Below are 13,439 nucleotides of genomic sequence, written 5' to 3'. Positions count from 1 at the left end.
CCCATCTTTACAAGTGCATCAGGAAGTGGCAAGCGCCTCATATGTAACGTTTAACCAGAGCCCATTATTCACACAACATTGGAAGAAAATTCTTGGCAACACATCTCCAAATTTTTATAACTTTGGTGATATGCAACATTGACTTTTCTGAAACCTTTCTAGAATGGATATTGAGGGTTGGAGCATAGTTTAGTTAATGTGGATTGTCTTTGGTGAGCTAGAAATAACTATATTTTCAATAACATAATCCTGAATGTTGTGACTTCTACCATCCGAATCAACACGCTATGGTCATTAATATCAAAGAGGCTTGGACTGAATTGAATCTCATGATTCCTAAGTCTAATAACAACATCGCTAATTCATCAATTCAAAGCTGGATCCCTCCTAGTTGTGGTACTGTCAAATTAAATTGTGATGGAGCCATGAAGGATTATGGTAGCAGGGTTGTCTGCGGGAGGGATTGCTAGAGACTACATTGGTTTAATGTTTTGTTGTATATTTTGAACTTTAGGCAATTTTTAAAAGTCTTGAAATAGCAAATTCTGAACTTTGGGCAATTTTAAAAAGTCTTGAAATAACAAAGGTTAGAGGTATGTCAATCTTCACCATTGAATTTGACTCAAAACTAGAAGGCCAAACATTCTGCATAGATGCTAATGTTGCAGCTGACCGCATGCATGGCTAGGGAGGGTTTCAATCCCCACAATGTTTGTATTTATAATTCTGCACCTTCCTTTTTATTTGATAACTCTATTATTAGAGATGTTTGCAATGACTCCACTCCTTTGAGAGTCTTAATCCAGTTTCTTGGTGGGGCTTTGTCCCCTACGTTTTTTGTTTTGTTAATATTTTATTATAAATTATACATTAATTCATCCACTATGTTTAGTAAATAGAGCCTTAAGGAAAAAGTTTTTAAATGTTTAGAAGAAGAAAAATATAAAAATATCAAACTTGTAATTTTTTTGAATATTTTTACAAATATACCTTCATAAAAATTTGTGAAATACTAAATATTGTAAAGACAAAAATTAAATGAAAGTTAAAAAAATCTTGAAAGTTGTGTTTCTTTCTTATAAATTAATAATTTTTATAAAATTAAATTAATGAACGGTAGTATTGCTCTCAACACTGCCTAGAAAATTAGGGGCACATATGCAAAGTTATGGATAATGTTAACAACACTCTCTTCAACATCTAATTTTTTTAATTGACTTAAATCATAGTAGGCCTCATACTTAAGAAATAAATTCCACTTAATTATCCATTGATTTCATCCATAAAATGTATTCCTTCAAAAAATAAAAAATACATAAAATGTATTGAAAAACAACTAATAAGTGTGGCTAACATTTCTCATACTACAAATGAAAACATGATATCAAGAGCCCCTTGAAGGTATTAAAACACCAACATTTCAATGGTTCTCGATTAAAATCCGCTGACAGTTCAGTTACTTGTCCATATAATCATTGCGGAATTGTAAGAATACAATACTATAACTATAAGTGAGTATTTCTCACAATGCCACAACAATTGTGTGGACAAACAAACGCTATTTCTTGCAGATAGGAGGGACGACCAAGCGGAAATTTTTGGTTGTAAAATCACTATTAACCCAAAATTTAAAATGAAGTTTTCTATAAAGTATGAATAATTTTAAAATGAATAAAGATATATCACACAAACAAGAGAAGAGAATTAGATAAAATAAACGAGAAAAAAATGTAGGTCGTTACCAGGCCCTAAAATCAAATCAAAGATCATAGAGGGCAGACATGCGGACCTAAAATTTAATTTTCGTGCACACAGCAATGATTCCTTCATTCTTAATTCCAGACCATCGGCTTATTGTGCACGAATTTGTTTAATACTTCCTAAAATAACAATAACAATCTAAAATAAATATGATAATGAAGAAAAAAAAAAAAGACTATAAAACTAATATGAATGTGAAAAAAATTAATCTAGGTGAATTATTAGAGAGGGTTTGTGAAACGGCACACTATGACTATGAGGTTTTGAGCTGAATGAGAGTTGGGATAGTGGTATTTATAATGTGGAAGAGGGATTTTTAGGGTTTGTGCTTTCTGGGCTTAGTTTTATCAAATTGCTTGGTTGGTTGGGAATGTAAGGAGCTAAAGGTAAAAATGTTACTTACACCACCCTTTTTCATATTCTCACTTCTGATTTTGTCAACTATCTGTGGGCATTTTCAGTAGTTTTGTGTTTTTTATGAGAAATTGCAATGTGCCTAAAAAGCAATACCTCAATTTGGTAGCCCCATACTCAAATGTCTACAAGGTGTGTGTAGGTCAAATGGGATGACCATGAACCCATGATTTTTCTAATAAAAAAAATTAGTTTTAACAATGTGTCTTTGGTTTTAGAGTGATACAAACTGAATTAGTATAATTTAGATTTTAATTGAATTAATTGATTTGTAACATTAATTTTAGTTCTTTTTTTAACAGTTTAAGGTAAAATAATTTGTATGTGTATATTTTCACGTAAAAGTGAATGAACAACAAATTTAAGTGTATAGGTTTAGAGTAAAGAAACTAAAAATCTCACTTTCATGTTATAATCAATTATAGAGCAAAAAAAAAAAAATTAACTCTAATCCATAATTATCAAACATACTAAAATCAAGTTAAGTCAACAATTTTTGTGGTATCCAAACACACATTAAGATTGATTTTCATGCATTGTAAATGTAACTATTCTTTTTTTCTTTTTTTTTTTCTTTTTCACTCCCAACCAATAATACATTTTTCATCTTTTTAATTCGATTCAAAAGAGGTGACTATACTTACCGTCTTAGCTTATAGTCAGATGACAACATAATCTTATTTTACATATTAATTATTATATAATAAGCATAAATTTATTTTACACTAACAATAGATGCCAATCTAATTCATATTTTATGATACACTATTTCAATCTTATGTTTGATTATTCTTCTTACAAAGTTCTTCTCCGGTCCCCATGCAATCCCAACAAAATCTCTATTCAAGTCTATGTTTCTGTTTATATTGCATTGCAAAACCATAGATTTTGTGAGGGTGAGGAAGTGACTTTGCCACACTCTCTTTTTCCATACACCTTTTGGCCCAAGCTACAAGCTTAGGACACTCTTTCTCAATGCTTAGTTTCCCATATATCTCGTAAGTGTAAAACCAACTAGTGAAGGGTATAAGAGCCACATCAACATACCCAAACTCATCTCCACCAAAATATGGCTTGTCTCCAAGCTCATCTTCTAGAGTCTTCAAGCCTTCTATAAACTTCTTTTTACCTTCCTCTTGTTCTTCAACCTTTCCTTTCCATAGCTTCCTTCGAATGCTGTATACCTACATCAATTAGAATCCAACAAAATTAAGCCATGATACCCTATGAATAACTCTTTTTTTAAAAGATATAAAAATTATATGTTTGGTGAAAACACCAAAATTGACTTTATGGCCTATGCTATATTTCTAGTATGTCCTTTCATGTGATTGCCACTAGGGCTTGAATGTGTAATAATGTAAAAGTGAGAGTAACAAAGATCAAATTATATACTAGTTGATAAAATATTGTTCAATATTTATGACGAACCCAAATTACGTGTATGTTTGATTTCAATTTTGGAGAGGTTAAATTTGATTTTAAAGATATAGAATTGACTTTGACACGGTTCAATGTGTTCTATTAGAGATATAGTTTAACTTCAAGTAGTAAATAGTCCTATAGTAGTATATATAGTTGTAGCCACCCCATTAGTGGGTCAATTCACTCATTTGTAATATTCACTTTATCATCAATACAAAGATTATTTGAGTTTTCTCTCATTCCTTCATTGGATATCATGTTTCCTAACATGTTCAAGAATAATTGATTTTACATGTCGAATTGATTTTACTATAACTTATAGTTTTTGGCTTTTACAATTGATTGTAGCCTTGATTTTTTCATTTTTGGGTCAAGAGCCTTGAATTTATTATGTAATCCACTTTTAAATGAATAAAGGGACAATCCAATAATTTTTAATATTTAGTGAGGCATAAAACAAGGTTGAATATATGTTGCTTCATTTTTATTAGAATATGATGTCATTTTGCTTGTATAATCTAATGATTTTTTTGTTGTTGTTGTGAGCCTAAAGCGAGAGTCTTACCCTTGGGCCGACACTGCAATAATATATTCAAACATATATTATTTTATATTCAACTAACTTTTAGTCATAATCAATTTTATAAAATAAATTCATTCAAAATCAATTTGTGTTACCGCATAACCAAACACATCTTAAATAAAAATGTTTTTATTTTATTTTTATGAAAGGACAATATATTTTGTTTTTCAAGAGACATTCTTTCATATATATATATATATATATATATTCTTAAACATTATGGATAGAAAATATAGTGGGTTATACTTTGGTGACTTTGTGTTTGATGATTTCGTCTCTATCTCTGTTTTAACTAATAATTATTTCTCATCAAAATAATTTATTTTAATCCATCATTATCTTTCATCTAAAATACACTAAAACCATCAAATTTTAAAATCACTCAAATATTTTCCGAATATAGCTGAAAGTGGAGACTCCATAAATATGGCTAGCCAAATTCTCAAAAGGAGATTAGTAAGACAAAATCGGAGGATACTTCACACTAATAATAGTAAGGTTAACCAAAAAAAATTAGGGCTTAAATGTATATAAAAATTGTCTCTGAAAGTTTAGATTGGGAGGTTGAACGATCCATATATAAAAACATACAAATACATCACTCTAAAATAGATAAAGCTATATATTAACTTACATGTTTGTCAATGTAATCTCCCCAAAACTTAGCTTGTGATCGCTTGTAAGGGTCTAAGGGCAAAAGAGAAGGTTTGTGATTCCAAGCTTCATCAATGTATTCAACTATATTAAGTGATTCACATATAGGTTTTCCATTATGAACCAAAACCGGTATCATTTTGTAAACCGGGTTCATCTCTAAAAGCATAGAGCTTTTATCTTGAAAATCTTCTTGTCTACATTCATATGAGACTCCCTTCTCTTCCAAAGCAATTTTCACTCTCATTCCATATACGCTTGGCCAAAAATCCAACAAAACCACACTGTCCTTATCCATGTATTGACTCATTGCATTGTTAGATGATTAAGATCTTTGTGGTGTTTGGATTATTTATATATAGTTGTGCATTTCTTGTTTGACACGAAATAAAGCGTGGAAAGTTTATAATTATAAACTATACATTGATAGAGTCATTGCTTAGGTCACTTTTTTGTGTTCTTTTTTATTGGGACTGAAACTGACCAAGAAAATTGTGAAAGACATAAGTCCTTACTCTTTTTTTAAAACTAATTTGAAAATTATTTCATTCTTTATGTTATCATTGACTGAAACTACCCAAGAAAATTATGAAAGGGCATCAGTCCTTACTCTTTTTGTTAAAGATAATGTTTTAGTCATAGACATATAATGCTTTTTCTTTCTTGGCTTAAATGCTTTTAATTTTTTTTTTTATTAAAAAAAATATATATTTTTTTTGTAAAAAAAAAATTCTCAGAGCCAATGACAAGGACTAAACTGATTTTTTTTCTTATCATAAATAAAAAATAATTTTTTCTTTTTTTCTCATAATAAAAAAAAGTTCACTTTCAATTTGATCCTTATAATTGACACATCACCATTTAACAGAAGTTTTTAACGGTAAGAACTAAACCGATAACAGAGATAGACATTCAAAGACTTTATTGTATTTTATCCTGGATCGGAGATTAAAATGACAGTTAGGTGTAAAATCAAGGATTAAAATGACTATTTCCTCATAAATTATTATCTAATTGGTCAATTTTTATGAAAATGTAGTTGACCCGGGATGTAGCAGTGTTGACCGTTGAATATCAAGATAAAGGAGAATATCTATAGGTACACGTGGAGAGGAAAATAGTGGGTGATGTAAAAAATGTGATAGATTGATAATGTAATATAAATAAACAGATAAAAAGAAAATTAAAGGTTGAGTGAATGTTGAAAAATGTGATAAATTGTTTAATTTTGTGAAACTAATTTTAGTCAAAAGTTTGTTTAAGGTAAAATAATTTATGTTTATACACTGCTCAACTTTGATGTTTTTAATTTCTAGTTAGCTTTTGTTTTTTTGTATGACCTTAAAAAAAAAAAACGTTGAGTGAAATAATAAATTTGAGAGTGTGTTTGTTTCAAGTTATATTCATAAATTTATGGGAATAAAATGATAGAAATATAAATGTCTATGTTTGCTATAAGTTTACTAAATTTTATTCCCGAGTATAAAACGTTCATCGAAATAGGAAAATTTTCCCAAAGAAAAGGGTGGGAATAAAATTCTCATGAAGATGAGAACAAATTCATGTGTAATTACCTGTTATAATCCATATTTTTATGATTTCTAGGAATATTATAATGTTAAGCAAATATTTTTTTTTTTTCTAAATACCTTAAAATAAAATTCTCATATTTATGTTCGAAAGAATGTTATTCCTAAAAATAAATTTGGTAAACTTGAAACAAACACACCCCTGAGTGTATTAGTTCACTTAAAAATCTTATAATTAATTCTAGAAAAGGAAAGGAAAAACAATTCTAGTCAAGAACTACTAATCAAACTAAAACCAAGTTAAGTCTTCAAAATCATTTTTGGCTATCCAAACGTACATATTAAGATTAATTTCGATGCTTATAAGTGTAACTTTTTTTTTTTGTTACAATGTAACTTTTATTTTGACACTCCCAACCAATAACACATTATTTCCATTTCAAAATAACTTATGCAAACTTATACATAAGCGCTTGTTCCATAAGCTACACAATTGTTTGCCCGGACCATAATAAACATAAGCTTAACAATAGATTATTCTCCACACATAGTTTCTCCTCCGGTTCCCATGCAATCCCCAACAATCTCTATTCAAGTCCATGTTTCTGTTTATATTGCATTGCAAAACCATAGATTTTGTGAGGGTGAGGAAGTGATTTTGCCACACTCTCTTTTTTCATACACCTTTTGGCCCAAGCTACAAGCTTAGGACACTCTTTCTCAATGCTTAATTTCCCATATGTCTCGTAAGTGTAAAACCAACCAGTGAAGGGTATAAGAGCCACATCAACATACCCAAACTCATCTCCACCAAAATATGGCTTGTCTCCAAGCTCATCTTCTAGAGTCTTCAAGCATTCTATAAACTTCTTTTTACCCTCTTCTTGTTCTTCACCCTTTCCTGTCCACACCTTCTTTCCAATGTTGTATACCTACATCAATTAGAATCCAATAAATTAAACCATGATACCCTATGAATCAACTCTTTAAAAAAATTATATGTTTGGTAAAAACACAAATATTTACTTTATTCTATATTTCTAGTGTGTCCTCTCATGTAAACTGTATAAATTGTTAGCCACTTGGGCTTGAATGGATATAATACAAAAATGGGAGTAACAAAGATCAAATAATATAGTGTTAGACCAAATATGGTACACTTTTTATGGTTGAACTCAAATCTACTTATGAACTTGTTTTATTTTATTTTTATGAAAGACCTATTTTCTTTTTCAACGGATGTTATTTCATACATATGTATCTACTTAAGTATTAATATGGACGAAAAAATGTAGTTGAGAGTGGAAACCCACTAAAAGTGGCTAGCTATAATCTCCGGCGGAAATTAGTCTGACAAAGGTGCTGGATACTTCACACCAATAGCACGACTAACCAAAAATAATAACACACATAGTAATGTAAGTAACTTACATGTTTGTCAATGTAATCTCCCCAAAACTTGGCTTGTGATCGTTTGTAAGGGTCCGAGGGCAAAAGAGAAGGTTTTTGGTTCCAAGCTTCATCAATGTACTCAACTATATTAAGTGATTCACATATAGGTTTTCCATTATGAACCAAAACCGGTATCATTTTGTAAACCGGGTTCATCTCTAAAAGCAAAGAGCTTTTATCTTGAAAATCTTCTTGTCTACACTCATATGAGACTCCCTTCTCTTCCAATGCAATTTTCACTCTCATTCCATATGAACTTGGCCAAAAATCCAACAAAATCACATTACCCTCAGCCTTGCAATGACTCATTGTGCAGCTTGCTTGATAGTTTTTCGTATTTGTATGTTGAAACTAAGATGTTGTTAGATGATTTAAATCTTTGTGGGTGTTTGAGTTATTTATAGTTGTACATTTCTTGTTTGAGAAGAAATAAAACGTGGACATTTATATTTATAATTGATGGAGTCATTGCTCAAGTTGGATTTTTCATCTATCTTTGTACGTAGTATCTATAACAAGCATTACGTGGACATTTTATAAATGTGAAAGGAATAAATTCTTATCCAATTGGACTATTTTTATGAAAACGTAGTTGACCCGGGATGTAGCAGTGTTGACTGTTGAAATTAAGTTACAAGGCTATCAAGATAAAGGAAAATACCTATGTACACCCATATATATCCATCTACATATTGAGAGAAAAAATAGAGTGGCTTAAAAAATGTGATAGAGATAAAGAGATAAGGGAAAATTAGATGTTGAGTGTGTGTTGAAAAGTGAGATATGTATAAATATAAAAACTCTACAACAATTGCATTATAAAAAGAAAAAAGATTGGTGGACATCCACATAGGTGTATATACCTTGAGAGAAAAATAGATAAAAATAGTGATGTGGTACGTGTGTTAGAAAGAGAGATATAGAGAAAATAACGTATTGAATGAGTGTTTGAAAATATAGAAGAATTGCATGAATATGATTATTGTTCAGGACACAACTAGCAAGGATACTAGTTAAGCAGTCCAAGGACTAGGAGGACCAGGGTAAGTGTCAGGAAAACTAAGGAAGTCTTGTGGAGACAATTTTACTTGTTACTTTATCGCTTTTGAAACAATTTGGCGCACTTGTTAAACTTTGTTATCACTAACTCTTTCACAAGTAATTGAAACACATGCATAGTAGAAATTTCTAAATTGTCATCTAAAAGAACCACTTTTACCTAAAAATCTTAGAATTTCACCAGATACATATACTTGTCCCTAGTTGATTAAATGAATATGTCTATCCATATCTTAATAAGGGGCATAAATAAAGTTTATATGCAACATTCAGTAAGCACGGATTAGAATAACTCTTGTGGTCTAATTCTAAGTTCAATCAAAATTTCTAAGTATGTCATTCTCCCTAGAATTTGTGAAAGCATTAAACCTTTTGTTTATAAAAAATTAAATATATCTCAAAACATTATTGAATAAAAGACTAGAATTAATTTGATCCAGTAATAAGAAAGATATTCATCTTAGAAACTTAATTAATAAGTGTTCAGTTACTCGTGGTAACTAAAGACAAATTGCAAAAGAAATAAAACATACTATAAGAACAATGGTTGAGGAGAGACTCATCCGTTGATACTCCTAGAGCTTGTCTTCCTCTTGAACCGCCAAGTTTTTATTGAGAATTTGTGAATGAAAGCTCGTGTATTTGTAGGCAAGTTTTCATGTGGATTTCGGTTGAAAAACTTGGCTTTTTCTCAAAATATGGATGGAAAAACAACATTTAGCTGTTTATTCATGGAACCGCATGTGCCCAACACTTGGAGTCACCCACACCGCTAGTGTGTGCTAGAAACAATGGTTTTGTTCAGTGTTTTGTACACCTAGGGCGCGTTGGGGCACACCCGAGGCGCATGGCTTTAGTTCCCACTTGGAGTAACCATGCATTTCACCATCAATAGATATATAGATAGAGTTGCTAATTTGAAAATGGCTTCAATCCAACTGCAGAACACTAGATTGAACCTAAATCCTTTCAATACTTTGAGCAAAAAAGACCACTCCAAGGTATAAAAGCTTTGGTTACATCTATTTTTCAGAAATAGATTACTACCAAAACTTTGTTGTGTAAAATGTTAGTTGCCTTATAAGCGACACATATAAAATGTTAGTTGCCTTATAAGCGACACATATGTGTAAAATGTTAGTTGTGTAAAATGTTTATGCCTTTTATGAAACCCCTTTGCTCCTTTGAAATGATGTTGGGCATTATCTGGGACAATCTATCAGCTAAAACTCTAGAGATTATCTTGAATTTGAAATTTACCATTGCTATTGGTTTGTACTAATCAAATATTTGCATTGAAGTTTGGCAGCAACTATCATGTGTTGAAGAACTCAATGATTTGCATTGATTACATCTTAGTTGTATTCTTTATTTCATCAATTATATGAAAATAGTTGCTGTTCTTGTCACCTTCTTAGTGCCAATTAACTTTAGCCAAAACCAGCCTTCTCTCTCTCTCTCATAATTTGAATTGGTAAATGTATGTGTTTGTAATGAATTTGAATCTTTGAAGAAAAAAAAAGATTTTTATTATGAAGAAATAGAAAATGGATACATATATTTTATGAAATCTCTAAATTATTGAACGTCAAAATTAGTTATGTTTTAATCCTTGCAAATAGTCTCTTTAAAATTATTTTTTATAGATTTAAAAAAATTAGAATTTATTTTATGTTCGTTTATCATAATAAATATCACTTATTTTAAGAAAACAATTTTTAGCTTAACTAAAAACAACTATATAAAATGATATTTTTATTGCAAAATTACCTCCACCTGTTGACCCCTATTTTCTCTCTAGCTAAACTCTTAAAAAATCTATCTATTTTTAAAATTTTTTTAGATTTCATTTTTTTTTTAAAAGTCGTTACACCACATGCAGGGACGGATGCATGTGTCTTGATGTGTGGGCTTGTGCCTACACAAAATATTTTTATTTTATTATTTTAAGTAGTATAATATAGTAATAGTATACACAACGTATCTTGATTATACACATAAATTCTTTGAAATATAATTGTATACACAACGTATCTTGATTATAAAACTACATACGAGGTCAACTTTACGTCGCAATATTCAGGGTGTCCTCCAGAAATAGGTTGAAGATTTTAATGACTGATGAGAATAGTAAAAGCATGAATATGAAGATTTTAATGACTGATGAGAATAGTAAAAGCATGAATAGCACTTCAAATGTAGTTATAAGGAGATTTTCCGCAATCTACCGATTTAAGGTCTTTTTTTAATGTATTTTTTTCCAGAAACAATTTATTTTCTACCGCAAGCATATTTAATTTCAATACATTTGCATGTTTTGTTTCCAATCGAGATGACCCGTGCGGCAGCACGGGTCGATGGTCTAGTTTAGATCAAATGACTTATACTTATAACACAATCTCTTGGCCCACACTAATATCACACATGACACAACAACACAACATTGTTTTCAAATATATATCTAATGCTTTCGATTAATATATATGGTGCTACCACTTTTCAAAATTTATGGATCCGTCACCGACCACATGCAATACTTTTTTTATTTTTTTGAAAAAACCAAAAAGAGCACGAATATATTAACAAACCAAAACATACCACCTTAATATGTACTCCATCCGTTCCTTTTTAAGTGTTTTTTTAGAAAATTAACACAAAAATAACGATGTGCATTTTTGCACATTTTATTCCTATTATACCCTTATTTTAATCCACCAATAAATTCCTATTTTTTTGCACACATTTTATCTTTTCAATAAATTTAATATAATATGTTATCTTTCTTTTGTAACAAACAATTATCAGTTATTAACTTTTTCTCCAACAAATTTCTATTTTTTTGCGCACTCTCTCTATCATAACAAACAATTGTCAATTTTCTAAATATTGTGCACATCTTTTTAATTATTTTAAGTCAATATAAAAATTATTCCAATTTCACATTAATCAAAAGTTAAGAAAAAAATTAACTTTCTTTCAACTCCTTTAATCAAAGTTAAGGCTTCAACTATGACTTCAGCCAATGTTACAATCACACTTGAAATTTTTAACAATTACCACTCATCTTATTTATAGAATTTTAACTCTTCTCGAAACTATTGTTTGAAAAAAAAATTGTTTAATTTTTTTTTTGTTTAGAAGAATCAAACTTTGTTTTAAAAAAAACAAACAAACTTTGTTTAAAAAAAACAAACTTTAGTTTTTCAAATAGAGAGAATTCATTAGTTTTATTGAAAAAGATAAAATAATTGACAAAAGGTATAATTGACAAACCGTACCTTTAAAATACCAAAAAGACAGTTAATTAGGACGAAAAATTCACCTTAAAAAGACACTTAAAAATGAACGGAGGGAGTATTAATTATAAAACGGATGATAGGTGCAGTAAGAACCAGTTTAAGCACCCAAATGAGGTGCTGTATTGTGGATGATCTTATAACTTAAATTATCGAGTTTAAATCTGAACTGTGTCTTTATTAGATATATTTTCCTCCAAATATCAATCACCACTACTAGTCCCTATGAGCTTACCTCATTTGGTAAGGGATAATGCACAATTTGTGCAGGGGCCGGAGTTCGAACCCGGACACCCCATTTATTCATCTTTAAGTTGAATTTCTCTAGCCACTAGGCTACTTGACAAAAAAAAATCAATCACCACTACTAGATAGTTGTGGAAACTTTAAACAACCATTCAGAAAATTGTTTTAGATTTTTTGATAAATAGATATTATTAGAACATGATTTTTTTATCTTCCAATTCCTGCACAACAAATTACTATTTTAGTCTACCTCAAAAAAAGTCAAAATTAATTATTTTTATGATCGACATCATTCACAAAATAATTGTATCCTCAGCCCTTAATAATGTAATCATTCAAATTTGTTAGTCTCAAAAACAGATCCCTTTAATAAGGTTGTTAGTTAGGTTTGTTGCCTGATAATAAGGTTGTTCGTTTTTATTCTTTTGACGGTAAAGGTTGTTTATTATTTGAGTAAGATAACAATGTTGTTTTCGATAGGATAAGTCTTTCTTTTTAATATAAATTTATTCATTTAAATTGTTGTGAAAATAAGGTCGACCATACCCCCTGTAACAAAAAAAAAAAAAAAGGTCGACGATATCTATTTCGCTATATATATTTTTGAACAAGATCTATTTCCCTATATTTGTTTTTTTTTTTTGAAGGATCTATTTCCCTATATATTAATATTGATATGTGTTGAGTTTAATTGTGCAAAGCTATACTTGTGAGAAACCCTATTTTCTCATTAGTGAATTGAAGCAGCAAATTAAATCTGTCGCCTAAATAATGGCAGATAGAATTAGCGAGTTACCTGATTCAATACTCAGTCACATCCTCTCTTTAATTCCAACCAAACTCACTGCGACCACAAGCATCCTCTCAAAGAGATGGAGATCGGTGTGGCTCTCAGTTTGCACCCTCGATTTTGACGACGCAACCTTCAAAGACTTTCAATCCTTTACCAATTTTGTGTCCTCAACCATGTCCGCTAGAGAGACCGCGACCGCGCCACCGATCCATTCACTTAGCTTCAAA

The 13,439-nt window shown here is 30.2% G+C and overlaps 2 protein-coding genes and 1 non-coding gene across 3 annotated transcripts; all 3 read right to left on the bottom strand.

Annotated features, from left to right (window-relative positions):
• Window positions 1-1,726: 1,726 nt before the first annotated feature.
• Window positions 1,727-1,832, bottom strand: LOC112420562 (small nucleolar RNA snoR100). The gene has a single exon (XR_003010743.1). It is a non-coding gene; the product is annotated as a small nucleolar RNA snoR100 (small nucleolar RNA).
• Window positions 1,833-2,839: 1,007 nt separating this feature from the next.
• On the bottom strand, window positions 2,840-5,197 carry LOC25491098 (probable glutathione S-transferase parA). The gene is made up of 2 exons (XM_013605015.3): window positions 4,818-5,197; window positions 2,840-3,359 (listed from the first exon to the last, which is right to left on the bottom strand). Exons 1-2 carry the CDS (start codon window positions 5,145-5,147, stop codon window positions 3,015-3,017), a joined length of 675 nt encoding a protein of 224 aa, XP_013460469.1. The 5' UTR covers window positions 5,148-5,197; the 3' UTR covers window positions 2,840-3,014.
• Window positions 5,198-6,644: 1,447 nt separating this feature from the next.
• LOC25491097 (probable glutathione S-transferase parA) lies at window positions 6,645-8,239 on the bottom strand. The gene is made up of 2 exons (XM_013605014.3): window positions 7,798-8,239; window positions 6,645-7,298 (listed from the first exon to the last, which is right to left on the bottom strand). The coding sequence occupies exons 1-2, from the start codon at window positions 8,125-8,127 to the stop codon at window positions 6,954-6,956; spliced, it is 675 nt and encodes a 224-aa protein (XP_013460468.1). The 5' UTR covers window positions 8,128-8,239; the 3' UTR covers window positions 6,645-6,953.
• Between the last annotated feature and the right edge of the window lie 5,200 nt (window positions 8,240-13,439).

The sequence above is a fragment of the Medicago truncatula genome, chromosome 3 (assembly GCF_003473485.1).
Source record: "Medicago truncatula cultivar Jemalong A17 chromosome 3, MtrunA17r5.0-ANR, whole genome shotgun sequence".
NCBI lineage: Eukaryota > Viridiplantae > Streptophyta > Magnoliopsida > Fabales > Fabaceae > Medicago > Medicago truncatula.
This window is presented reverse-complemented; position numbering and strand designations above follow the sequence as displayed.

Excerpts from the sequence above, each read along its gene's own strand:
- LOC25491098 (XM_013605015.3), bottom strand. The coding sequence starts at position 5,147 with ATGAGTCAATACATGGATAAGGACAGTGTGGTTTTGTTGGATTTTTGG. Across the intron at positions 3,360-4,817 it reads GAGATTACATTGACAAACAT|GTATACAGCATTCGAAGGAA; the intron begins GTAAGTTAATAT and ends TAATTGATGTAG.
- LOC25491097 (XM_013605014.3), bottom strand. The coding sequence starts at position 8,127 with ATGAGTCATTGCAAGGCTGAGGGTAATGTGATTTTGTTGGATTTTTGG. Across the intron at positions 7,299-7,797 it reads GAGATTACATTGACAAACAT|GTATACAACATTGGAAAGAA; the intron begins GTAAGTTACTTA and ends TAATTGATGTAG.